This window comes from Ricinus communis, chromosome 6 (assembly GCF_019578655.1).
Source record: "Ricinus communis isolate WT05 ecotype wild-type chromosome 6, ASM1957865v1, whole genome shotgun sequence".
Lineage (NCBI taxonomy): Eukaryota > Viridiplantae > Streptophyta > Magnoliopsida > Malpighiales > Euphorbiaceae > Ricinus > Ricinus communis.
Window position 1 is genome coordinate 14,285,914 of NC_063261.1, and position 25,997 is coordinate 14,311,910.

The window sequence follows — 25,997 nt, forward strand, 5'->3', positions numbered from 1 at the left end:
TTATCCATCAGACAAAGAAGGCAAAACACTCTAAAAAATTCAGAAATTTGACTGAAGAAAGTCATACCTATTAATTAAAGCACTCGTCATCGTTCATTCTGCAAAAGATTTGATTGCTATAATGGAGACATGTATCTATGGATAAACTTCCTTAATAATTATGATATGATAGTTTTGGATATTAAGATTTGATGATCAATAATGAGTTTTGATATCTATGATTCATATGTGTTTTCATGGATCATACACCGATCACTATTATAAATAATAAAGTCTAACACTTACAATAATGACAATTACACTTTTAGTGAACTTTAATATCTTCATGATAATAGAACTAATTTGGTTCGAAAATATGACTACTAAAATATTTATTATATTATTATTTTTGCATAGACCGGATATATATATGTATATATTCAAATTTATTTGAATTGAATGAATAAATTTAATAAAAATGAAATATCAATCTTGCAATTTTGGTAAAAGACTACAAAGTTGGGAGAAGGAATTAGATGTAAGGAAATTTTGCACAAATTTAAAGGAGGGGAGAACCATTGTTGCAGTAGCAGCTCAAAGTGAAGAAGAGGTGTGTGGCATAATTTTCACAAAAAGACCGACTATTTGATATGGGCAAGTCATCTGGAGACACATAGCTCCCGTCGTGATACTACCTCAGATGTGCAGAGCTCTAACCAATTTCTCCTTCTATACCAAAATGGAACCCATGAGATGATCTCGCAAGGTTGCTTAATTTACAGATGTTCCGGTAGGAAGCGGGCCAGCCATTTAGGCTGTGCAATGAATAGATTGAAGTGCCACTCTTAATTTGGCACCTTAATCCCCCATCGATCCGAGACCTCCCGCCGTGTAACAAGACCACGCCCATGATAAGCGAGTGATTCTATCTTTTTCCTCTATTAGAAATCAAATAAATTTAATTAAAGTAGGAGTTAAATGAAGAAAAATTAACAAAAATACTCTTATCTTTTTATTAAAATTACAATGTTAATTTTATTTTATTTTTACTGTGTTAAAATTTAAGAGTACGGTCTTTTGGTTTTTTTTTTTTTTTTTTAAATACGATATTAGTTTTTTTTATTTGGTTGTTTTTAGATAAAACAATCAAAAAATAATTAAAGACTGAAAATAATTATTACCGTATTTAAAAAATAAATAAAAATCAATATTTAAAAAAATTATAAAGTAAAAATAATATTTTTTATTGATATTAAAATATTTCTGAGAAATTTCATTAAATGAATAATAAAATGTAAAGTCAAATTAATAGATTTAAATTTGAGTCCAATCAATACTAAATGACTAAAAATAGTTATTTGATTAGTTGGATTTTAACTCTTATAAATTATTTGTGTTTCTTATTCTTTAATAATGTATATAAACTACCATGCTGAAAATATTTACTAAAAGACATAAGGGAACATGTGACCAAAACATCAATTTAAAAAACAAAACCTAGATATTTTTAAGATTAGCTGAGTAAAATTGAAATAACGGAGATCACAAACCAAATCAACAAGTGCAGTTCAGTTAAATTTTATATTTTAAAAATTTAATTTTTTTTTTATTTTGTACCGGTTCGACTAAAAGTTTTGATAGCACCAATTTGAATTGAAAGTTTTTAATATCAATAAGATATTTTGATATACTACATTTAATATTTAAAGAAATTTTTTGCATAGTTTAATGTATTTATAACTAAAAGAAAATTTAATTTATTGTCATGTATGTAAAAATATGAGTCTAATATTGAAATAAAATATTTTAAATTAAATTTAAAAATTTTAAACGAATTGGGCCAAACTTATTTAATTCTATTCGACATTATTTTCTTTTCTAAGAAAATTGAAGAGTCAAAATTTATTTATTTTTTTGCTTGGAACCAACCAACTCTTTGCTCACCCACTGCCGCCCCTCTTGAATTCTCTTGTAACTAATTTTTTAATTTATTTTTCATCTTAATTGGAAGAAAGATCTCAAATTCGATTTTTTATTTTATTTTATTGGCAGATACCTATATCCATTTAAAGCGTCCGAATTATTTAAATAATAATTTTAAAATAAGAATTTATCTTTTAAATTCCTAAACCTTTTGCATTTATTGATTGATCCCTTAAAGATTTGTTTAAAAACTTTGTATAACTAATTATATATCATATTAAAAATGTAAGAAACATTTTTACTAAACTTTGATTTATTTAAGAACTAAAAAAGATGTTAGATTTTGAAATAGAAAAATATTTTCAAATTTAAAATATTAAAAACATGTTATTTTGAAAAAGTATAGTGGGTGTTTAAGAAAAATGAAATATAAATATATTGAAAAATTATATAACATGTAAATTTTCTGTAGAATGAGAAATTGTGGGACAAAGTAAATTAATGGTTAAAATTGACTAAAAGAAGAGAAATGAAAATTGTTTACTTTAGTTTAAGAATAACTCATGCTTAAAGCTTTTATATGAAACCAATTAAAACTAAAATAAGACCTCATTCAGAAAAAGAAAAGGTTTAAGAAGCTTAATTTAAGAAAACAAAGCTCAAGGGTTTACTTGATAAAAGGTATAAGTTCAGGGGCTTAAATATAAATCTTAACTTTTCTGTTATTGGATAAGTATCCTTTTCTGACTCTTCTTTCCTTTTCTCCAGTCTGCAAATCAAAGATTTGAATTCCTCATTTGGCTCCTCACAGTCAATTGTCTTTCTACCTCTAAACTTGTTTATTTTAAACATTTATTTACCTTTATAACCTCTCATATTCTGTTTCTATCAAAAGACTTGTTAAGACCCTTCTTTGAATTGGATATTATTAATGATGTCATTACAACAATAAGAAATTTAGAAAGTGAGTTTCTAGATCCATCTTAAACAAGAACATGGAAAGTATTTCTCTATTTCAAAAAGAGACGGTAGTAAATAAACTAATGAGGACAATTATTTTAATATATTTTAATCGCATCAGCACATGCTATAATATATATTATTATTTCATTTGAAAAAATAATATTTAATGTAGAGAATTAGTAATAAAGGAAAAAGATTTCCATTCGGGAGAGCATTCCCACTTCTGGGGAATACCCCTCAAAGATCTTTGAAATTTATTTATTTCTTTCGGGGGTTTAATTTGACACATTCATTTTAAAATATAATCTTTTTATTATTATTTTAATAAGAATTAAGTAAAATATTTTCGTTAATCATAAGTATTATAATAATACTAACTAAAATATTTTAAAAAACTAGTAATGAAAATTAATGATACTAACTAAAATATATATATTTACTAATCCACGAAAAGATTGAAATATAACTATATTAAATGCAAAAAGCATATTACTATACATATATTTTTAAGTTGAATTTTAATGAATTTTGAATAAATAGTTAGTATTAATTAGAAAGAATTTACATTTAATTAGAAATTTATTTAAGTTGCACATTTATTCTAGTATTCTATTTATTTTTAGTTTATTTAGAAATTTATATTCATTTTTAATAATTTTTTTTCTTTTTTTAGGAAAGATTAAAAAGGAATCCTAAAATGATTAAAGAAAGCTATGTCATGACTGTATATGAGCATGCTTGTGCTCATGTTGCACGCTGGAAGAAGGATGAAGAAGCATAGATTGACATACAGCTATAGTAGAAGCTATGTCTATCTCTGCATTCTAAAGAGTATGACGCAAAGGTATCACACTGACGTGCTTGAAACCGTGACTGTTTCTGCCGAATCGAAAAATTATGAAAGCACAGTATGGGATCACACATGGGCGTGTGCCAATCTGTGCCATAAGGTGAAGGACGTAACATGGTTGTGCGCCAAGCTGTGTCAAATAAAAGAGACTTTCCTTTCACATGAAACTTTGAAATTTAGAGCAAAATAAAGTTCCTTTAAGTCTTTAATATAAAAAGGGGACACGATAGCTATTTTAAAAGGACAACCATCATAAATACAAAGCTTTTGAAGACTCATCTGTGCAAAGATTCAAAAGTTTAGGTCAATTATTTTTTTATTTTTTTAATGATATTTATGTGTGCTGCAATTATGCATGGCTAAACTCTTCTTAAGGTTTGAATCTTTATAGCTAGTCTATTACTTGTTTGGATTTTTATTTTCTTTCAATGAATGAATTCTCAGTCAGTTTTATGAGTTGTTTTTAATTATTCTTGTATTTGATTTTAGGCTTCATTAAATATATATTTTTGGGTAAATTAGAGACAACGAAAGTTACATGATTTATCAGCTCATAAACTTATAAAACTTAGGAACCTCGATCACGAAAGTAGATGAATCTTTCGGGAAGTAATAAATTGCTAAGAAACTTAATGAAACTAGTTAATTGGCATTGGCATGACCATGAAAATAGGTTGTAATTGATTTTGGTATTCTTAGATGAGCTCAAAAGAGACTCTAAGTAATTTGAGTGATTTACTCTTGATAAAGTTAATAAGTTGAATTATGAAAAGATACTATAATTCGAGTAATAGCTAGTGAAGCAAATCTGAGCTCTAGTTTTTAATTATTAGATTCTTAAAAGAATTATTCTAGTTTCAAGTTATCTTTTTTTGTTAGTTATTTATTCAATTGCAATTATTCGATTATACTAGATTATGAAAATACAATTAGAGTTGATACTTGGTATCAATCTTATCGTGGAAACGATACTCATATTTACTCTTTACTACTTGTTGTGATCCGTGATCCGTGAACTGGTAAATTGTTTATTGATTAAGCACTTTATGATTTAAGAGCTAGTGTAACTTTAATACCTTTGTCTTTTTGTAGGAAATTGAATATTGGAGAACCCAAATCCATCAATATTTCCTTATAACTAGCCGATAGATCCATAGTTTGTCCCAAAGAAATTTTAGAAGATGTACCTGTCAAAGTTGAGAAATTCTATGTGCTTTATGACTTTGTGGTTCTAAAGATGGAAAAAGACCTTCAAACTCCTATAACTCTAGGACGACCTTTCCTTGCTACAACTAAAGCATTAATTGATGTAAAAGGGTAAGATTAAGTTTGAAGTTGGGGAAGAAACAATAGATTTAGATGTCATCAAAATGGCAAAGCAAACTGCAACAATAGGGTCATGCTTTAGAGTGGATGTGAAAGATAGTTATGTAGAAGGAGTGTTCGAGCAACAATTTACTAGCGATCCATTTAAAGCATGTTTAGTTCATGATGCAAAAGAAGATGACATCAATCTAGATGCGAGAGCTAAGCGACTTTTCCAACTTAGTGAACTTGTAGAGCTTAGGATGGATGTTTATGAGAATGCAAAAATTTACAAAGAAAGAATTAAGAAGTATCACGATAAGCATCTATGAAAAAAGAGCTTCAAAAAGGAGATTTAGTGCTTATTTCCAATCCAAGACATAAGCTTTTTTCACAAAAATTCAAGTTAAGATGGTGTGGACTCTTTAGAATTAGCAAATTTTTTCGCACGAAGCTATTAAACTCTCAAACAAGGCAAATGAAATATTTTTATAAGAAAGAATCTCATAACATAACCATATTTTAGTTCGTAGAATTCAACTCCCTAAATATCTAATGATTGATATATATATATATATATATATATAAAAGAATAATTTTAATATATACATTTGTTTGTAGCACATAAGCATTATACTAATTTATACGTTTTATATTTTTTAATTGAATTAAAATATAACATTATGTTACTATTTTAATTAACTAATACTTCTAATTTAAAAAAATAATATATTAATTAAAAAATTTAGTTAAATAATGATTTTTAATATAAAAATATATTAATTTTAATTTACATAAATATAATCTATTTGTTAATTAATAACTTTTCATCAATTAAATATTAATTAAATTTGTATTTAATCTAGATTTTACAAATGGAGAGCATATATAATTATAATTATAATTGTAGGTGCGTAATGTAGGGGCAGAGGACTAGACAATGTTAAAGTCAAGCCAAGATGTCGCAACTTTTATGGTATTGCTATAATTACATGAGCTCCAAATGTACTCCTGCAGTAAATAAAATAGTTAAATGAGTTTAATAATATATATTAATCTATAATATATTTTTATACTAATCTTATAATTATTAATTTATGTATGATGTAAAAAATTATTGTATAATATAAAAAATTATAAAAGAAATAGTTATATTTAAAAATAATAGTAATAATTGTGGGATGCAAGGAAAGAGGACTAGCCAATGTTAAAGCCAAGTCAAGATGGTCTTAACTTTTATTATAGTGCCCATATTAATGATTAAAAAGGGTCACAAATTGCCAAAAATAACGGTCAATAATGGCATGAAAAAGCCCTAAAAACCAAAGACACTCCTAATATTCTAATCTTTTGCACTGTGTCCTACAGGACGACCTCTCTATTTATTTAAGATAACAGTATAAAGAAAGTGCTCTGAAGTTTAACACTTTATGTTTAAGGAATTATAATTTTTTTATGACAAACTCTCTATATTTTAATTTCTTTATATTTTTATTATTTGTTATAATTTAATATAATACATATTTTTATAATAAAATTACTTATTTTTAATATTTTAACTTTTTAATTTAATATTAATATAATATTTATTTTAAATAATAAAATCACTTATTTTCAATATTCTAATCTTTGCATGCAGTGTCCCACACGACCACCTCTCTATTTATTTCATTTCCTCCAAACATTTTTGTGAATTGCCATTTCGTCTGTCCCTTTCCTACAAAAAGACCACCTTATCATCCAAACTAAAAATCTCGACCGTTAATCATCACCGTTTTACTCCTTGTACCGTGCAACTTATAAACACGTAAGCTTAACCCATTTCTTCCACGTGCTTTGTCCTTTCCGGACACACATTCACTGTAATTCCTTTCTATTGGTGCGTTTTCTATACGTGCTTTATGGCGCGTTGTAATCTGCTTCATTGGGATAAGAATTGTTAGGGAAAATGATACATGCTAAATCACCCCTGAAGCTTACTTAGTATACATTTTGATCCCTACTATTCTAAAACTTAGCACTTCACTCTTTTATTAACATCTTTACACTTAAGACTAGTTGAAAAAAGAACAATAAAAGAAAATTTCTGTTATAGATATATAAACTTAATTATGAATTGACTATTAAAATATTATATTTAATTTTAATTTAGTTATTAAATTATTATTATTATTATTTTAATGATTGGCTATTTTTTATAATCATTTACTATCAATAATATTTCTTGCTTTTCAAAAAAGATCTTAAAATTTCTTAGGTGGGAGGTTGTTTTACTCCAATAACTTCTAAATGTATTAGTTTCTATAACTATTTGAAGCTTTACTCACTCCTTTACGGGGAGCCTTTTGTTTATTAGAGGGATGGTTATAAATAAAGTTGAGCTCATGGCTTGTAAAAATTTAATTGAGTTCGAGTTTAAGCTCGATAATTTTTCATGTTTTAGAGTTTGAGCTTGACTTATTGTAATCTTGATATGTTCGAGCTCGGCTCGATAGTACATATAGACGAACTGAATTCAAGCTCGGTATTTATGTAAACGAGTTAAGCTCGGGCTCTATTCGATTTCAAGCTCGTTAAATAAGTTCAACTTTATTAAATATGTAGTTGTAAATTTTACAATTATAAATAAATTATACATAAAAGTAAAATATACATATTAATTCAAAAATCAAAATAATTAAATTAAATTCTTGATACAAAAAGGAGTTCAATAAACTCCACAGAATTCTATTTCAAACTCATTCCAAATCCATTTATAATTCGATCAAGACTAAGGGTGTAACTATAAACTATAATATTCCATTGATCTAGAACTTTATGTTTTTCACCATTAAATAGAAAAAAGAAAACATACATTGATCCATGTTTAATAGAGTGTGATTTCTCTCTCTTTTTCCCTTATCTTATTGATGGATACTCTAATCTTTTAGTTTTTGTATTTGCTATAATTTTTGATGATATAGATATAGAGAGGACCAACTCTTATTTATAGACTAATGGATGATTTCCATCAAAGTACCAATGGTTATTAACCTTTCATATCATAATCTTTACCAATAGTCATAACCTTTACCAATAGTTATAACCTTTACCAATGGTTATAATCCTTTAAAAATAAAGCTCGAGCTCAGCTCATTTATCCTGACGAATGAACTTGAATGAGCTTTTACCGAGCTGAGTTTCGAGTAGCTCGCGCAGCAGGTCAGTTGATTTGCAACTCCAACTATTACTTCTCTTGTCAAAAAATTTAGTCCAATTTTGAACAAGATTTGATGCTTGAAAAGTGTACTTATTATAAATAGCTTATAGGATTTTTTGATCTCATCTACTCACCAAAGAATCTTAAAAAAACTATAATTTTCTTACTTTTCAAATTAAGTTTTAAAGACATTTATTTTTTTGATATTAAAGCCTTAAGTTCACCTATCTCAAAATAAAATAAATTAATTATGATTTCATAACCTTTCAGGTTTTAATATAAAATTTAGTTTGTGTTGTGAAATACTAACTTTCTTGACATCTTCTATATGCATGAAAACTCTATTATGGTTAAATATTTTTATAACTCTATTTTTTTTCAAATTCTATTATAAGCTATATATTTAGATTGAAATCATTTAATTTTCTAACTCTTGTAGCTTTTTGTACCATCATTTTAATTCTCTATAAAATTTCTCCTTATTTAAGTTTTTGAATTTTTATCTTGTATAATCTCTTAAAGCCTTGTTTGAAGGAAAAACATCATGCTTTGGTTATATTCAAGTTTCTCAAAATTAATAACAATGTAAGGATTAAAAATACTAATTTTAAAATTATAGGGGTTAAAAAATACGTACCAAGAAAAACGTCAGGAATATCTTAAAAATTAATTGTAAAGAAAATAAAAACAAGAAAAGTACGTTAGCCACCACTGATTTTAATAACATCACCTAACAAAACACACAAAAACATACAAAATCCAACAACGGTTTGCATACATCACCACCATTCCACCACCACAGCAGCCACCATCGGAAGCTGCCGTCATCACCACCAGCAATCATGGGTGCTGCAGAACCTGTAAGAGAAACATACCCTTTATTTGTTTTATCTTTCCTGAAATGTTTTAGCTGCTATATAACAGTTTCAAGAATTTGTTTGTTCTTGTAGGGGCTAGAGAGAGAGAGTGAAAGAAGAGAAGAACAAGACCAGGAGCATGAAGAAGAAGAAGAAGAAGAACAAGAAGAACAAGAAGAGGAAATTAATGAGAGGAAAGAGAGAGATTTGGAGAAAGGAGAAGAATTGGGTATTAAAGAAAAGGTGATAGAGGACAAAAATAATGTTAATAATAACAATAATAGTAATAATAATAATAATGGTGATCATGAAAATGATCAAAGAAATAATCTTCATGTGTCAATGTTGCAAAGATTGAACCCATCAAACCCTTTAAGAATTGTAATCAATAATTCAACTAGAGTTGCTTCTCCTTCTCCTTCTCAGACTTCTTTGCCTCGCTCTACTCCAAACCCACAGGTAAGTTCTTCTTTAATCAGCTTTTGTGATTATAGAATATTGCTTCAGCTTTTCTTCTTCTTCTTCTTCTTCCTCCTCCTCTTCTTCTTCTTTAAGTAGTTTTTTATCAGTTATGTTAACAAATTTGGTAAAGCATTTATTTAATAGTTTGAAGTCAAAACACTTTTAAGGCTATTAATTAGCATGTTATACAAAATTGTCTTGAATTCTTAACGCCTTGAATGTTAGTTATGAAAAAGAATTTACTATTTTTGCCCTTTTCTCACTGATTAGTTGAAAATTTTCCTGAGTTTTCTCTCTCTAGAAAAGATATAATTTTTTTTCTGGATTTTCAAGGTAGTTAATTACTAACAGAAGTATTTGGGATTTCTTTTGCTTTGTGTTTGACCAGCCATCAATAACAACACTCAATTCAAGAAGGTATACAAACAAAATATCTTTGTTCCTGTTTGTTCTACATATGATTCTAGCTATTGGGTTAGTAGGTTTTCTTATATTCAAGGGAATTCAAGGACTTCTGGAAGCATCAGATTCTGTTAAAAGAAAAGAGAAGAGGATTTTAAAGTATTTCCTTCCTCAAGTTGAAGCAGCAGCTTTATTGAGCATCACTCTTGCTTGTGTATGGCAAAAGGCTGTCAGAGTATGGCCTAGAATCATGGTTCATTTCATATTATGGTGCTCTTTCTTCATGTCACTATCAGCTGGGATTCTCCTAATTTGCTTCCAGAAGGCTTCAACTGATGGTGTTGGAGTTTGTCTTATTGCCTTTGCAATTGGAAATGGTTTATATGCATGTTGGGTTAATCAGAGAATTAAATTTTCAACCAAAATCTTGATCAAATCTCTTGAACCTGTTCCAAAATTTGGGGATTTAAATGAACCCACTTACTGGATGCTTGGGCTTGGGTTTGTGTGGATGTCACTGTGGATTTTAGCTGTGGTTGGAGCGTCGAATTTTCACTATCCACCTTTGATCATTATTGCATTAGTATTGAGCTTGGCTTGGGTTACAGAGGTTATGAGGAATGTGGTTAATTTGACAGTTAGTAGAGTTATCTCTCTGTATTATCTGAGAGGAATGCAAGCTAGTACTCAATTTTGTTTCCAAAGAGCTGTGACTCGAAACCTAGGGAGTGCTTGTCTAGGGTCTGTATTTGTGCCATCAATTGAAGCACTTAGAATTGTTGCTCGGGGTCTGAATTTACTTGAGGGAGAAGATGAGTTCATGTTTTCTTGCGCTCATTGCTGCCTTGGAGTCATGAATTCCATTTTCAAAAATGGCAATAGCTGGGCCTATGTACAGGTAAGATAACAACACTGGTGAACCTTGAGACCCTAGAAACATGCTTCCCTTTTACTTCACTTCATTGAATAGTTTGTCGCATATGAACACAGCTGGATATCCTCCCATAGAGCCAGGGAGATTATCTGAAAATGACTTGCTACTTATCAGTCCTTTTCAGTTTGTCAAAGCTTTCAAGTATCTCTTCCTTCAGAAGTTTTCAACTTGTTGCAACTTCTTGATCAGGACCTCTAGTATGATTTTATTGGGATTTATACTGCAGAACTCATTTTCAAGCATTCCATAATCTTGGGTTCTCTAGTTGTTTTGATAGTTTTAAATAGTGCTGGAAGTAATGTACACAATACATGCTTTTTCTTTTGGTACATTTTATTTTCATTGTCAAATTACCTTGTTATCTAAGCATCATCAGTCACCAATGTTATTGTGCTGATTGATTATTATTGCTTGTTCCAAATTGTTCTTTTCTTTTCAAATTGTTCATAGATTGGACACAAATGTGGTCAATAGTGTGTATCTAACGTATTCTGAAATGTACAATACTGTTGCTCAGTTATCTCTTAAACCATTGTTGCAGATAGCTGCATATGGAAAAGGTTTTGTGCAGGCATCTCAAGACACTTGGGAACTCTTCAAGAGGCAAAATATGGAAATCATTGTTGACTCTGACATTACCAGCTCAATTTGTTTCCTTACTGGAGTTTGCAGCGGCTCCATTTGTGTCATTCTTGTGGCTGCTTGGACTCATACAGTCCATGAACCCTTTACAGCCACCCTCTCCCTCCTGGCATTCTTCATCGGATACCTCATGGTTGGTAGCCTTATTAGACTAACATTAATTTATCTGAATCATTAATGTGCGTGTTTAGATCATGTGGCCAACTGGGTATTTTTAAAATCTCTCATAAAGAATCTTCTGTGAGTTAGCCAGTTGATGAACTCTGTTAATAATGTGATTTGCCAGGCCAGGATTGCTATGGCAGTGCCACACGCCTGTGTCAGCTGCTACTATGTTTGCTATGCAGAAAATCCTGAGAACAGATTGTTTGACACAACCATCAAAGATCGTCAGGAACGGATAAAATCCGGCCACGACGTAGTCGTTCCGACGCCTAGGGTTCCCCATCGGTTTGCATCTTAGCTCATAAGCTAAAGCAAAGACTTGTTTCCTGGTGGTCACAATTTAAAGATAATGTCAAAAATGTACCATTGCTATGATCACTTTCAAGAGGGGTCCAAAGGCTCGGATTGATCCAATCAAGCTCAAGATGACTTTATCCTTCGTACTCAAGGTGGTGATGGTGCTGGCAGTGATAAAGGATGAACATGAATGTGAAAGCTAAAGCTATTATTGGATGCTCTTGAACTGAGGGGGGAAGTGATATTGTGGAGAGCCCCACTACTAGGATTCCAATCAACAACTCTGCAATGACAAAAGTGTCTTTTTGCGGTTGCCCTTTTGTATCATATTGCATATACTTTTAGGATGTTCCTTAGTTTAAATAGCTTCACCACATTATTTAATTTTTCATTACCCTTCTTTTGGTTAAACACCCACCATTATTTAATTTGATTCTAGTGTTAGTCCTTCCTTCTATGCAATCTTTGTAGCTTGCAAGTATCCCCCATGAGTTAGTGCATTAATTATTGGCACTTTACTTCCTCATCTTAGTTAAGGATTTAAAAAATGGGTTCATCCTAATTTCTTTTTTAAAACATCTCTCAGAACAGCATTGGGGTTAGGTTTGCCTTCATTAAAATATAGCACAAACTTAATAAAAAAAGAAAATCAAAACTGAACAAAAGGACAAAGAGATGGCCGGGTGGGAGGTTTTGGTTGGATATGTAACAAGTAGCAAGCATGAAAATAATAAATTATGAAAGAGTGGAAATATCACTATTGTTGGTATTGTTGGAATCAAGAAGTACCCACTTGGTGTTTATTTATATGAAAATGTGAAAGGGATGGAAGCTCAATTTGGCTGTTCAAATTGCCATGATGTGAACTTTCTGAATATTCTAATACATACTAAACTTTTGGTGATTAAACATATCTTTACAAGAAAAGAGAAAAAAAAAAAAAAAAACCCTTCTTAAGAGAGAGTTTCTAAGATTTCTATCATTTCCAATTTATGGAACTTGAGTTCCAAATTTATCAATAGATCAGATGCACCATAAAAGAAAAATGCAATTTTTTATTTTATTTTATAGAATAAAACCAAAGAAAAAAGAAACCCATGTATGCTTCAACATGTCTCTTTCTTCTATTATCTATTTTACATTCTCTTGCCTACCCCAACACAACTCTTCCTTATAGTCACACAACAACTGGCCAGGCTTTTCCCATATTAATAAAGCTCTGTTTGTGTCCCCTCTCCTACTCACCATAAATTACTATCTCCATCAACATTCACAAGAGATCACAATTTCATCTTCTTTCACAGTATATATTTTTAAGTGTTTATCTTGATAAATAAATTCAAGTCTCAAAATTATTAATTTTATTGCTTTTGATAGGTTAATTTTAAAATCTAAACACACATGTGTCTATTGTTTTCTATATTATATACTTAATTGATATTTGATGTTATAAATCTCTACCAAAAACACAAACCCATGTGTGTAGCCAATGAAAAGGCAAAGGGGTAGTAAGTTGGATATAACAGCCACCAACTATGGCACCACACTGTACAGAACTTTTGAATTATTGTTTAATTCAAATCATTACAATTCCATATGAAAGTTGGTAATGTTTATATATATATTAAAAGATTCGAGCTTGGACATTTCGGACAAGGGAATAGGAAGAAATTGAAATCTTGAAACATTCACTTAAATAAAGGAGGATGAATAAAATTAGATCAATTATTTTAAAACAATGTCTTATCCATACATGATTCTCTTAAATGACATGATATCTTTGTATGTGATTTCAACTTGGAGATGGTGTTACCAATTTTTTGAGGAATAAAATCGGAGTATTGAGATTCTATAAGGGATGAATTCAAATCTAAAAGTTTTACTATAAAAACGAGATTGAAATCAGAAATGATAGGTGATATTAACTTAATTCAACCATTAAAAAATAACGACAAAATAAGGAAACAATGCGTCACAATAGGAGTCTCCCTTTTTATTTTTATTGGAATAATTATATCAATGATTATTTAACTTACACTAAATTTCATTTTAGTTATATAGTTTTTTTCTTTTGTTTCATTACAATTATTTAATTTTAAATTGGGTAGCAGATTAGCCACTTGTCTAAAATCTAGTGATTTATTCGTCAGAGAAAAGAAAAAGTTCCTAAGTCTACTAAATTTACAATATAGAATCTTTGATATTGTAAAATAAAATCTCTAATTCTAAAGTCTTGAAGTGAAGCTAAGAAATTCCAATTCTCAAAAGTCAATTTCAACGCATTAACGTTAGAGACAACTGGGAGAAAAAATACACTCATATACAGTAAATTCTTTATACCTATCTACATACTCGTTATTTTGGAATTAGCATTCATATTAAATTAATTTAGTGGTTGGACACTCATTTAATATTGAAGTTCTTGCACCAAATAGAGACTGATGGCACATTATCATATAAACATGTGGATATATAAGAAAGAGAAAGTAAATGATAAACAAGTGTAAAAACATTACTAATTTAATGGCTGAGCACTTTTCTAAATTTTATTTTTTATTTTATTATTATTATTATTATTATTATTATTATTATTATTATTATATTTTTTACTTTAAAAATAATATTTTGATAAAAATAATTAAATAAATAAATAATAAAAAAAAGCAGAAAAAGAAAATAAACGAACTAAGATTTATTATTAAAGATTAGAGGATTTCTTATCAAAATTGGGTTTGGTTATGGGTTAGCTTAATAATTTGGTCAAGTGGTTTGATGATAGAAGACTTCAGTTTAGACAAAGCAATAGATAAAAATATTTGTTGTAGTCATTGTAAAAGAAAAAAAAAAAAAGGGAAATGGAGAAGGAAAGTGAATAAAAAGGATATAAAAAATATTTAAAGATTAAAAGAGATAATGAGAATGTCAAAATTAAAAGAATATATAGAATTAAATAATTTAAACTATACATTCTAATAATATAAGTATTAGTATAGTAATTTAGTAAATCCATAAAAGATGAAAGTTCACAATAAAAGAGAAAGAAAGATGGGAAAAGAGAAAACGAGTATAAAGAATATTTAAAGAATTAAGGACCAGAAACTTAAAGGGAGCTCTCTTCCCATTATGATGATAATATGTGGTGTATCTTTTAATGGACTTAATCCATCTGTGCCCTTGACTTGGAATAATGTTCAATTCGGCTCCTAACTTTTATCTAAAATTTTATTATTTTAGCTCAAAAGCTCTTACATGAGAGAACAATAGTCACTCTTCCTTGAGAAATTATAAAACTAATTTTTTTTAAATGAAATGAAAAAAATTTAATTTACTAATCTTAAAAGAAACTATTTTATAGTTTAAAAAGTTAAATATATAATTAAAAAATTAAAATATTTTTTTGGATTCAACTTAATAACTAAAAATTCATGTTAGATAAATACTAAAATTTTTATTTTCTTAAATTAGTCAAAATCATTAATTTATTAATTTTTAGCAACTCACTCTCTTTTATAGAGAGTGGGTTGCACTCTCTTTTCAATGGGGCAATTTGCGCAAAAAAGGAAAATTTTGGACTAAATTAATTCAAAAGGTCAAAAAGTGCTAAATTAAATTTCACTATAAAGTTCAATGGCCAAATTGAACCTTAATCCCCCTTGTCTTCATTTTACCCATATATTTTTATATAAATCATTTAGTGACTTCAACTTGCTTAAATTATAATTTATAAATATACTTTTACCTTGTTGGTAGAGTTGGAAGAAAAAGAAATTTTATATTCATTTAACATAGAAAATAATTTAAATTTTTTAATAATTATATTTATTTATATTTCATTGAAATATAAATTTAATATCACCCAATTAGTAAATCTAAAAACCCAACAAAGGTATTCTTATTAAATCAAGATAAAGAGAGAAAAGAAAAAAAAAAAAAAAAACTCATCAAGAACCTCACTGTTTGCCCTCTTCTTTGTGTCTTGCTCCTTCTCTTCCTTAAAACTTATAAATTCTTTGTTATTGTCATCATAAGGTGTTTATTTGTTAAATGACCAAGTGAGAAAAATAGGTTGCTTGGTGCTTCCAGCAAAAAGATGGGAGGATTGGTCCTCCGTTTCTCCAATCATGAGTAGCCATAGAATTGTCTTTGTTCTCCACTCTGCTAATAACTTGCAATTTTTCTTTTTTTCAGTTGGAACTTTTAAAAAATAAATATAAAGGAGAATCATGTAAATGTAATTTTACTATTTTATAATTTTTAGCATGTATTTTTTTTTTCGGACAAAGAGATATTATGGTTACAAATCATTTCACCATTAAAAAATCTCGATTCACAAATATGATAATAATGACTGATCGGAGTCTAAATTGTTGAATCCTTGTAAATTAAAAATTTACATACATCTTTTACCATAATTTTTATCATATATCTCTTTTTATCTAAAAAGATAATCACATACAAAACATTGTTCAATTGTGAAACTATATGATTTTTTTTTTTTTTGTACCTATCCTTTTCCTATTCTTATATAATTATATATAGACTTTAGCTAGTTTGAGTTAATAATAAAGATCTTTAAGATTATGATATAAAGTTTGAATGTTATTGTTTAGATGTAAAATCAAAGTTCTCTCACTTGGGTATTGATGGCAGTGGGTGCAGTGATGACGGAGGCAACGCCGAGTGATTTGTGATTAGTAAATTTTAAAAATAAAAATGTAAAATAAATATAAAAATAAAAATAAAGCTTTTAATGTCAATATGATATTTTTAAATTAATTTTAAATTTTAAGTTTGGATCTTTAATTTAATTATGCTATTTTTAAATTCAAAAAGGATATAAATGAAAAACAATTAATAGATAAAAAAGAGTGATGAGTCCCTTGTACAGATAAGTATGTTAAGTGGGCGAAGTCCAACAAATAAAAAGTTTTTATAAGTTATAATTTAGACAAATTAAAATGGCTAAATAACTTTTCAAAACAAAATAAAGGGCAAATTGACCGATTATGTTAAGTTCATAAGGCTCTTTTTAACGTGTCGCAGTTATATTGATCAAGATATGATTATCATTAACCATTTATGATTACAAACTAATAAATATAAATACAACAAATAAAAATAAATACCACATGTCATCATGGTAGCGGAAAGTCCATAATCTTACATAAGAAAATAATTTTCACCTAAGAATTTTTTCCTACCATGAAGTTCATTAAAGATTACAATTTGTGCAAAATTTATTATTGGACATCAGTGAGACGGAAAAGGATCAATTTGGCCCCTGAAATTAGAAGCAATGAGTAATTTACTCGTATTTTAATTTTCTAGACAATTTACCTAGCAACATGCAAAAAAAAAAAGGCCTTTTATACCAACCAAAGTTTTTACCCCATAATAAAAATTCAAATTAATAATTACCAGTTAAGATGATTAATTATTAAATATTGTGATAATTTATATTTATAAAAATTAAATAGAATTGTAAAAATTTCACAAATAATAAATATTACAATTATAATAAAATTATTTCAAATAACTATTGTCGTATTAAATTAAGGTTAGAAACATTAAATCATATACAATATCCTCACTAGATCAAGTTTTAAAATGAACCAACTCTATCTAAGACTGCAACAATTATTAAATTATTTTTATTAGAAATTAAATATTACTAAAATACAATTTTTTTTTCTTTAATTTTGTAAAAGCACAATCTTATATGAATTTTTAGTCATATCATTTAACTAAAAAATATTAATATAAATATTTTTAATTATTTATGTTAAATATTAGAATTAGATTATGATAAAATTAAATGTTTTTAATTATAACTCAATAAAAGATTTTTTTATACAATTTGACATTTAAAGTAAAATTCAAGGACCAAATTGAATTCTTTTATGGATTTAAATGAATTGATCACTACTTGCAAGTTGTTGGATAAATTAGCTAGAAAATTAAAATCTGAGTGAATTGACAAATGACTGCAAATTCAAGGAGCAAATTGACACTTTAACCTCAATGGGAATGCCCTTTGAAGAGGAATGCATTATCAAACTCTAAGCTCGCCACATTGAACACAAATTTCATTCAGATAATGCACCTGAAAATGGGATAAAATGGATGCAAATAAAAATCTGCCTGAAAAAGAAAGCCTATGCCATGTTCCCCTCCAATTTCACCAATGAGATAATTGTGTAAAAGCCAATAAAATTCATGTGAATACAGTTGAGGCTGGCCAAACGCAGCTTGCATCAAACCAACTGGAAAATCAGATGCAATTTGCAAACATGAAACTCCCCCATGATCCAACAATCATTTGATTTTGATTAAAGCACCAGGCTCGCTGATTCCAGAATGAAAGAATGTTGAGAAATTCTTTTCGTAAGGAAGCAAACATGGAATGAGAGGAATAACAAGATGTTACATGGCCTAATAATTGACACTCGATATAACAACAGATAAAGTGACCAAAAAGAAAATATTGGCACTGAAGAAGTGTCCTAAAAAAAAGTTTTGCAGCAACCATGACACAACAATGCTCATCATAATATATGAGAATAGTAATGGCAGTAATAATCATGCAACTCCCTGTCTTTACCACCAAAAACAAACTACATTACTCAATACAAGCTAGCAGTATTTCAGAATCATATAACAAAAGAGCATGGCCGAGTTCTCCAAATATTGGTTGAAATCTCACCATTATCCTGCTTTTGGTTCTGATTTCGCACTAGCTTTTGCCTCTGATTTCGAGTCTGGTCTTGCTTCCACAGACTTGATGTCAGCTGCACAACACCCACCACCATGATGATGATGGTGATGGTGATGATGGTGATGCCCATGGTGATGAATCTGTTTCCCCTTAAGCTGCTTCCGCATATCATATGCATCCTCTCCATCAGCATAATACTTCGCCTCCACATCATGAATCTTATAGCCCAATGTTTCTGTGTACAGATTGAATGCTGCCCTATTACTCTTCCTCACGTGCAATGAGACATATTCGGCACCAAACACCTGTTCCACACACCTTGGTAAGTATATAGATAGAAAAAAACTTTAATTAAAATTCAACTCCAGTAGGTTAGTTTTCAGACAAATTTAACTATTTGACACAGAAACCTACTCAGTAAATGTTGCCTTTCCAGAAGTGAAAATTTGTTCAAAACTTGCTCTCAGAAACAAAAGTAGTCCAGTAAAATGAATCACATGGGAACCTTGATATCTACAATCATATTAATTAAACATCAAAATCTCCTCAAGTTTATTTACCAAACTGTCACACAATGCAGATAATATGGTCAATCGAACTACTTGTTTACAAATTCTATCCGATTTTTTTGCATAATAATGTCTTTTCCCGTTTGGGACAGATTGTTCACAACCTAACAACACAAGGACAAATTGACTTGTTTGGAGAAACTCATTTGCAAGAATTCAATTCAGTTCAATTCCTGCAAAATCATATTTCTTTCAAAGTGTGTGAACAAGAACTCTATAACAACTTAAAACTTACCCAACATTTCAAAAAAAAGAAGAAAATTAACCACTCCCAAACATTTTTTTCTAAAAAAAAAAAGAGAAAATTAACTAAACACAATTTACTTGAATTGTAACCTCACAGACATTTCAAACACGCTCTAGTAGAGCCCTAAGTCAAGCTATCAATCACAAATAATATCCCTGGAAATAATAAAGCTAACAAATATTCGAAATCAGTAAAAGAGTATCAAATACTACACAACCAATCAAAAACTAAACAAAAAAATCCCTAAAAATTGTAATAATAATATTTTCTTTAAGAAATTAAAAAGAGGGGGGAGAGGGACCTGTTCCATGGCAGTTTGGGCAGCGCTCATGAGCTTAGTAGCGAGGCCCAACTTACGATGAGTACGGAGGACAGCGAGAGAGGTGATGTGGCCGTGGCATTCATTTGACTCCTCTTCCATCTTAGCCAACACATAACCGACGATGCGTCCGTTGTAATCTTCAGCGACATAGAGAAGCTGTGGCCAGGAAAGGATGTGATAGAAATAATATTTCATCTGGTAGTTCTCCGGTAGGCATAGCAGGTTACATGCCTGCATCGCCAGTAGGTCATCTATTGTTGCTTTCCTTATGCACACCATCGTCTTCAATTTTAGGGTTTGGTCTGTTTCGGAGAAGACGGAGGTTTTGCTCTGGCACTTGACTGACTAACATTTTTTGTTCAAGGGCTTGCTAAAAGAAAATTAAGATTAATTTCGTTTCAATCCTTCCTATTTAAAATTGAAGCTAATCAGCCTCATGTTTTTATTTTCAGAACACTTTAGTCCTTCTGTAATCATAACGCTACTTTTGAATTTTACAAAATTAAATTGTTAAAATATAAGGGAACAAAATTTTATTTTATTTAATATGTGAGAGATTAGAGTACGAGTTTTATTTTAAAATTAGAGGACAAAAGTATAATATAATATATTTTCAAGAGTTAAAAACGATTTTATTTTATTTACAAATAAAAATTAAAGGAAAAAATTTTATTTGCTAAGAAATTAATTCATTTTATATGTGAGTAATATATTTGAATAAAATATGTTTTATATTTTACTAAAACACACAATATTAAGAGATGTCCCTTGAGTTTAAGGGAAAAAATATATTTATTATGTATGAGTTAATTAGTCATGAGCTGAGTCAACATTAATTTGTTAGAAGATTGTTATTAGTTGGTGTGTTGGCATTTAGTGATTAGTTGTTAGTTTTATTTTCTCTTTCCTCGTGCCATATATATAGGAGGCACTTATATTTTCTTCGATAGCTGATTGAAATATTTTTATCACTTTTACATGTTCTATCTGAATTTAAAAGTGTTCATGGTGTTAGAGCACTAGATATAAAGGACCTGAATTTATTTTTTTTTACTTGAAAGATCAAACTTGAAGATTGATAGTTACAGCTAGAATGGAAGATCAAATCAGACAAAATAAGGTTGTTGAGGGAACAATCTCATAATAACAATAGAGATCCTATATATCTTCACAACTCAGATCATCCAAAGATGGTTTTGGTTACTTCACATTTTACAGGAAACAATTACTTAAGCTGGAGTTGATCTATGAAGTTAGTACTGAGAGCAAAAGCAAAACTCTATTTTATTGATAGAAAGTGTAAAACGCTTGATGAAGATATAATGTTATATGACCTATGGAAGCGAAAAGATAGTATGGCGAGTTCATGGATTTTAAATGCGATAGCGAAGGATCTTGTGGATGCTTTACTATATGTAGGAACTGCAAAAGAATTATGGGATGAACTTGAAAAGAGGTTTGGGGAAAGCAATAGACCCCTTGAATATCAAATACAAAGAGAAATCATTACCATTACTTAAGGAAACTTGTGTCTAGCTAAGTATTTTACTAAACTCAAGAAGCTTTGGGATGAACATGCCTGTTTGATTTCGATTCCTATATGCACGTGTGGAGCAACTAAAGAGATAGCATATCTGAATATGAGAAATCAGTTGATACAATTTCTTATGGGTTTAAATGAAACATATGACAATGTAAGGAATCAAATTCTTGTGATGGATCCTTTGCCGAGTGTAAACAAGACGTATTTAATAATTCTATGCATTGAGAAATAAAGAGATGTGCATCGTGTATTTCCAGAATCAAATGAAAATACCGCAATGATGACGAGAACTCTAGATTATGGAAGAGCTGGATATGGTCGTGGAGGAAGAAACAATTGGACAGCTGGAAGAGGCAGAGGTAATTATATAAGAATGAATGTTGAAGAAAAGACAAATCAACATTGTGATTATTGTGATATGCATGGTCACACGAGAGAAACTTGTTTCAAGTTGCATGGCTATCCAGATTGGTATAAGACATTGAAAGAACAGAAGGCAAACTCACAAACAGGTTGTCCTCTAGCAAATATGGCAGACACACCTTTAGATATGGAAACTGGAGATTTAGAATAGGAAGAGAAAGGAAATATGCAAGGAAACAATCTTTACAAACTAATTCAGTGGTCAAACATGATACAACAAGAGTTAGCTAAGTTGATAAAAGATAAGATGGCAGTCAACAATGATAATCATGTATACCTTACTTATTTGGGAGATATTGCAGGTATTATCCCTTCTTATTATGCTTTCACTACTCTTGAGAATCTGAAACATGAGACTTGGATAATAGATACTGGCGCTAGTAATCATATGTGCATAAACATCTCTTTAATGCATAAACCTATACCTATTAAATCTTTCACATTTGTCTATCTACCAGATGGTTCATTTAAAACTATTAAAAACATTAGAGATGTACACCTAAATCAAAATCTATGCTTAACACAAGCGTTACATGTACCTAGTTTCAAATTTAACTTGTTATATGTACCAAAAATTACCAAAACAACTCAAATAAAGTTTATTTTTTATCCAAATTATTGTCTCCTGCAGGACCTGTAGAATGAAGAAACTCTAACTTTTGGTAAAATGATTGGTAACTTATATGTTCTTAATGATACTTGTTTGTTACAGAATAAGGTTGATATTTCTAGTATGAAACATATGATGTCAGATGCATTACCTAGAGTTTTTAATAATACCAATAAAAAGGATTGTAGTAGCTCTTTTTTATTGAATAGCATACCAAATTTGGTCATGCCTCACCTACTGTTTTACAGCATTTGGATTTCTTGAAAAGTTTAGTTAAAAATGCTATTGACAGTTTAAAGGCTTGTGAAGTCTGTTATAAGGCAAAACAACAAAGATTAGCTTTTCCTATTAGTTCTATTCATACAAAATGTGTCTTTGATTTAATTCATGTGGATGTTTGAGGGTCTTATAGAAAATTCTCTATGACAAGCACACCTTATATGTTGACAATTCTAAATGATTATAGTAGTTGTACATGGACTTTCTTGTTGGTCCGTAAAACTCCGGTTACAAAAATCTTAAAAACATTCTTTGGTATGGTTTATACTCAGTTTGAAAAAACGGTTAAGTGTCTTAAAAGTGATAATGAAACTAAGTTCACAAGTTTGGAGTGTCAACAATTATTAAGTAATAGAGGAATAATACATTAGAGATCATGTGTTTATACTCCATAGCAAAATGGAGTAGTGGAAAGAAAACATAAATCCCTACTTCAAACTGCTAGAGCCTTATGTTTCAATCCATCTTCCTATAAAGTTCTAGCCTTACTCCATTTTAATGGCAACTTTTTTTCTCAACAGATTACCTAGCTCAGTTCTAAAATAGAAAACAACTTTTGAATGCTTATATGGACATAAACCAAATATTTCTCTTATTAAACCCTTTGGTTGTCTCTTTTATGCCTCTAGTACCCACACCTTGTCAAGGACAAATTTGAAAGTAGGGCCTCAAAATGTATTTTTCTAGGCTATGTACCATGTCAAAAGGCTTGCAAATTATATGATCTTGATTCCCATAAACTTCATGTTTCCATAGATATGCAGTTCTATGAGCATGTATTTCCTTTTCTTTCTATTCCCACTATTCCTATTACTAATTCTTTACATGTTGCCTGTGATAATCTAGATTATAAGCCCATTATCACAAATACCTTATTACCTGATCCACATTCTCATGTTGATGAACTTGCACAATCAAACAATACTTATCCTACAGCTGATGATGATTTTGTTATTCCTCTTACTACTGAGAACTCTCCTTTAGCAGTAAGAAAGAGTAATAGAACTAAGTCAACACCTATTTGGTTTCAGGATTTTGTAACAAACATGGTTCTTGCTGCTAAAACCACGACAGCTAGTTTTTCTTCTTGTCTTGTGCTTTCTCACAATTCTACCTATACTCCCCCTACTTTTCCTTATATTACTTCACTACATATGTCTTGTGCATATTTGTATTTTCTAGCCAATATGTCTAATATACAGGAACCATAATCATATTCTCAAGCAAGTAAACATTATGAGTGGGTTACAGCTAAGGATTTGGAAATTGCAGCTTTAGAAACTAACCACACATGGGACTTGACCATTTTACCATCAGACTAGATTCCAATTGGATCTAAGTGGGTCTATAAGATAAGATTAAAGCTAGATGGCTTAGTTGATAGATTTAAAGCCTGACTTGTGGTTAAAGGATATCATCAGCTTGCTGGAATTGACTATACTGAAAGTTTCTCTCATGTGGCATAGTTCGTCACTGTTCGATTATTTTTAGCAATAACTACTACTAAGGTGGCCTTTACATCATTTAGATATCAATAATGCATTTCTGCATGGATATCTGAGGAAGTTTATATGTTACCTCTAGAAGTATATATGAAAGCAACACCAGGTTAAGTTTATTTGTTGAAAATAAGTTTGTATGGCCTAAAGCAAGCTTCAGAGCAATGGAATAATGGATTTTTCAGTAAATTAAAGGATTATGGCTTTCTTCAATTCTCTCATTGTCACCATTTATTTTTTAACAATCTGGTCATTCTTTTCTAGCACTGCTAGTTTACGTCGATGATGTTTTACTTACAGGAACACATAAGACAAAAATTGTTGCAGTTAAGAGGTATTTGGACAAGGTCTTCTCTATCAAGGTCTCGGTTTCGCTAAGTACTTCTTGGGGTTGGAAATAGTAGGAAATGCTTCTGGTTTGTTTGTGAACCAATGAAAGTATGTTTTAGATATTCTTCATGATGCTAGACTTACTAACGCTAAGCCTGTTATTACTCCACTTCCTTGAGGGACTAAATTTTCAAATTTTGATCCATTCCTTGCTGAACCTGATAAGTACCGAAGACTTGTTGGCAGACTTTTATATTTAAATCTTACTCGTTCCGACATTACCTATTTAGTAGAACAACTTAGCCAATTTGTAAATCAGCTAACTCAAGCTCATTGGGATGTTGCACTTCATCTTTTGGAATACCTTAAGGCTTGTCCTTCCAAAGGTATTTTCTTCCCTTCTTCCAATGACTGTGCTTCCAGCCTACTGTGATGCTAATTGGGCCTCCTACGTTGACACAAGGTGTTTCCTCACTGGCTATTGTATTTCTCTTAGTGGTGCTTTGTGTCCTAGAAGACAAAGAAATAATATGCTATTTCTCGTTCTTCTGCTGAAGTAAAATATCAGAGCATGGCTGCCACGGTGTGTGAATTGCAGCGGGTGACTTATGTGCTTCAGGACTTACATATCCCACTTTCTCTTCCCATTGCACTTTGATGTGATAATCATGCAGCCCTTCACATTGCTGCAAATCCTGTATTCCATGAATGTAGAAACATCTAGAGATTGACTGTCATTTAGTACACAACAAACTCAAGGGAGGATTCATCTCTCCTCACCATATTTCCTCCAAGTTGCAGCTCATTGATCTCTTTACTAAATCTTCAGCTGCTTCTCAGTTTCACTTTCTGTTATCCAAGTTGGGATTAGTTGACATTCACTAACCTCCAACTTGAAGGGGGGATGAAGAAATATATTTATTATGAATGAGTTAATTAGTCAGGAGCTGATTCAACATTAGTTTGTTAGAGGATTATTATTAGTTGTGTAGGAGGCAGTTACATTTTCTTCAGTAGCTGATTAAAAAATTCTTATCACTTTCATGTGTTCTCTCTAAATCTAAAAGTATTCATCTAGGGACATGCTCTTCTTCTTCAATTAATATAAATTTATTAACTAAAATTAGAAAACATTAAGAATCAAGATTAATTTAAGTGATATTTAACTTATTGGTTTTTATTCATTGGCTTAATGCATAAATTGACTCTAGAATTTGTTGTTGAAAAAAATTGCTTGCTCCCAACACTTTCACTTGGAGCATCTTTAATTTAATTTTTATGTAATATCAAATTCTTTATTTTAATTTTTGAAAAGTTATCTCATAAAGTAAAACTCTAATGAACTCTTTATTCTTTAAATTTCGCTCTCCAATCATTTTTGAAAAGTTATTTCGCTCTCCAATCATTTTCTATTCTAAATTTAATAAATGCATAATAAAATTCTTTGTACTTTATTATTGATATTTTAAATTCTTTTATTTA

General features: G+C 29.8%; 2 protein-coding genes across 2 annotated transcripts; one reads left to right on the forward strand and one right to left on the reverse strand.

Annotated features, from left to right (window-relative positions):
* Positions 1–8,905: 8,905 nt before the first annotated feature.
* Positions 8,906–12,435, forward strand: LOC8259258 (protein PNS1). The gene is made up of 5 exons (XM_002517709.4): positions 8,906–9,079; positions 9,170–9,535; positions 9,927–10,838; positions 11,416–11,649; positions 11,803–12,435. Exons 1-5 carry the CDS (start codon positions 9,062–9,064, stop codon positions 11,977–11,979), a joined length of 1,707 nt encoding a protein of 568 aa, XP_002517755.1. The 5' UTR covers positions 8,906–9,061; the 3' UTR covers positions 11,980–12,435.
* A 6,010-nt stretch (positions 12,436–18,445) lies between these two features.
* On the reverse strand, positions 18,446–20,193 carry LOC8259257 (N-terminal acetyltransferase A complex catalytic subunit NAA10). Its single transcript, XM_002517708.4, has 2 exons — positions 19,811–20,193; positions 18,446–18,998 (listed from the first exon to the last, which is right to left on the reverse strand). Exons 1-2 carry the CDS (start codon positions 20,108–20,110, stop codon positions 18,684–18,686), a joined length of 615 nt encoding a protein of 204 aa, XP_002517754.1. The 5' UTR covers positions 20,111–20,193; the 3' UTR covers positions 18,446–18,683.
* Between the last annotated feature and the right edge of the window lie 5,804 nt (positions 20,194–25,997).

Bases quoted from the DNA above. Each gene is read 5' to 3' on its own strand.
- LOC8259258 (XM_002517709.4), top strand. The intron at 9,536-9,926 runs GTAAGTTCTTCT...GTGTTTGACCAG, and splicing joins GCTCTACTCCAAACCCACAG to CCATCAATAACAACACTCAA. The intron at 10,839-11,415 runs GTAAGATAACAA...CCATTGTTGCAG, and splicing joins ATAGCTGGGCCTATGTACAG to ATAGCTGCATATGGAAAAGG.
- LOC8259257 (XM_002517708.4), bottom strand. From the start codon at position 20,110: ATGGTGTGCATAAGGAAAGCAACAATAGATGACCTACTGGCGATGCAG. The intron at 18,999-19,810 runs GTCCCTCTCCCC...TGTGTGGAACAG, and splicing joins CCCAAACTGCCATGGAACAG to GTGTTTGGTGCCGAATATGT.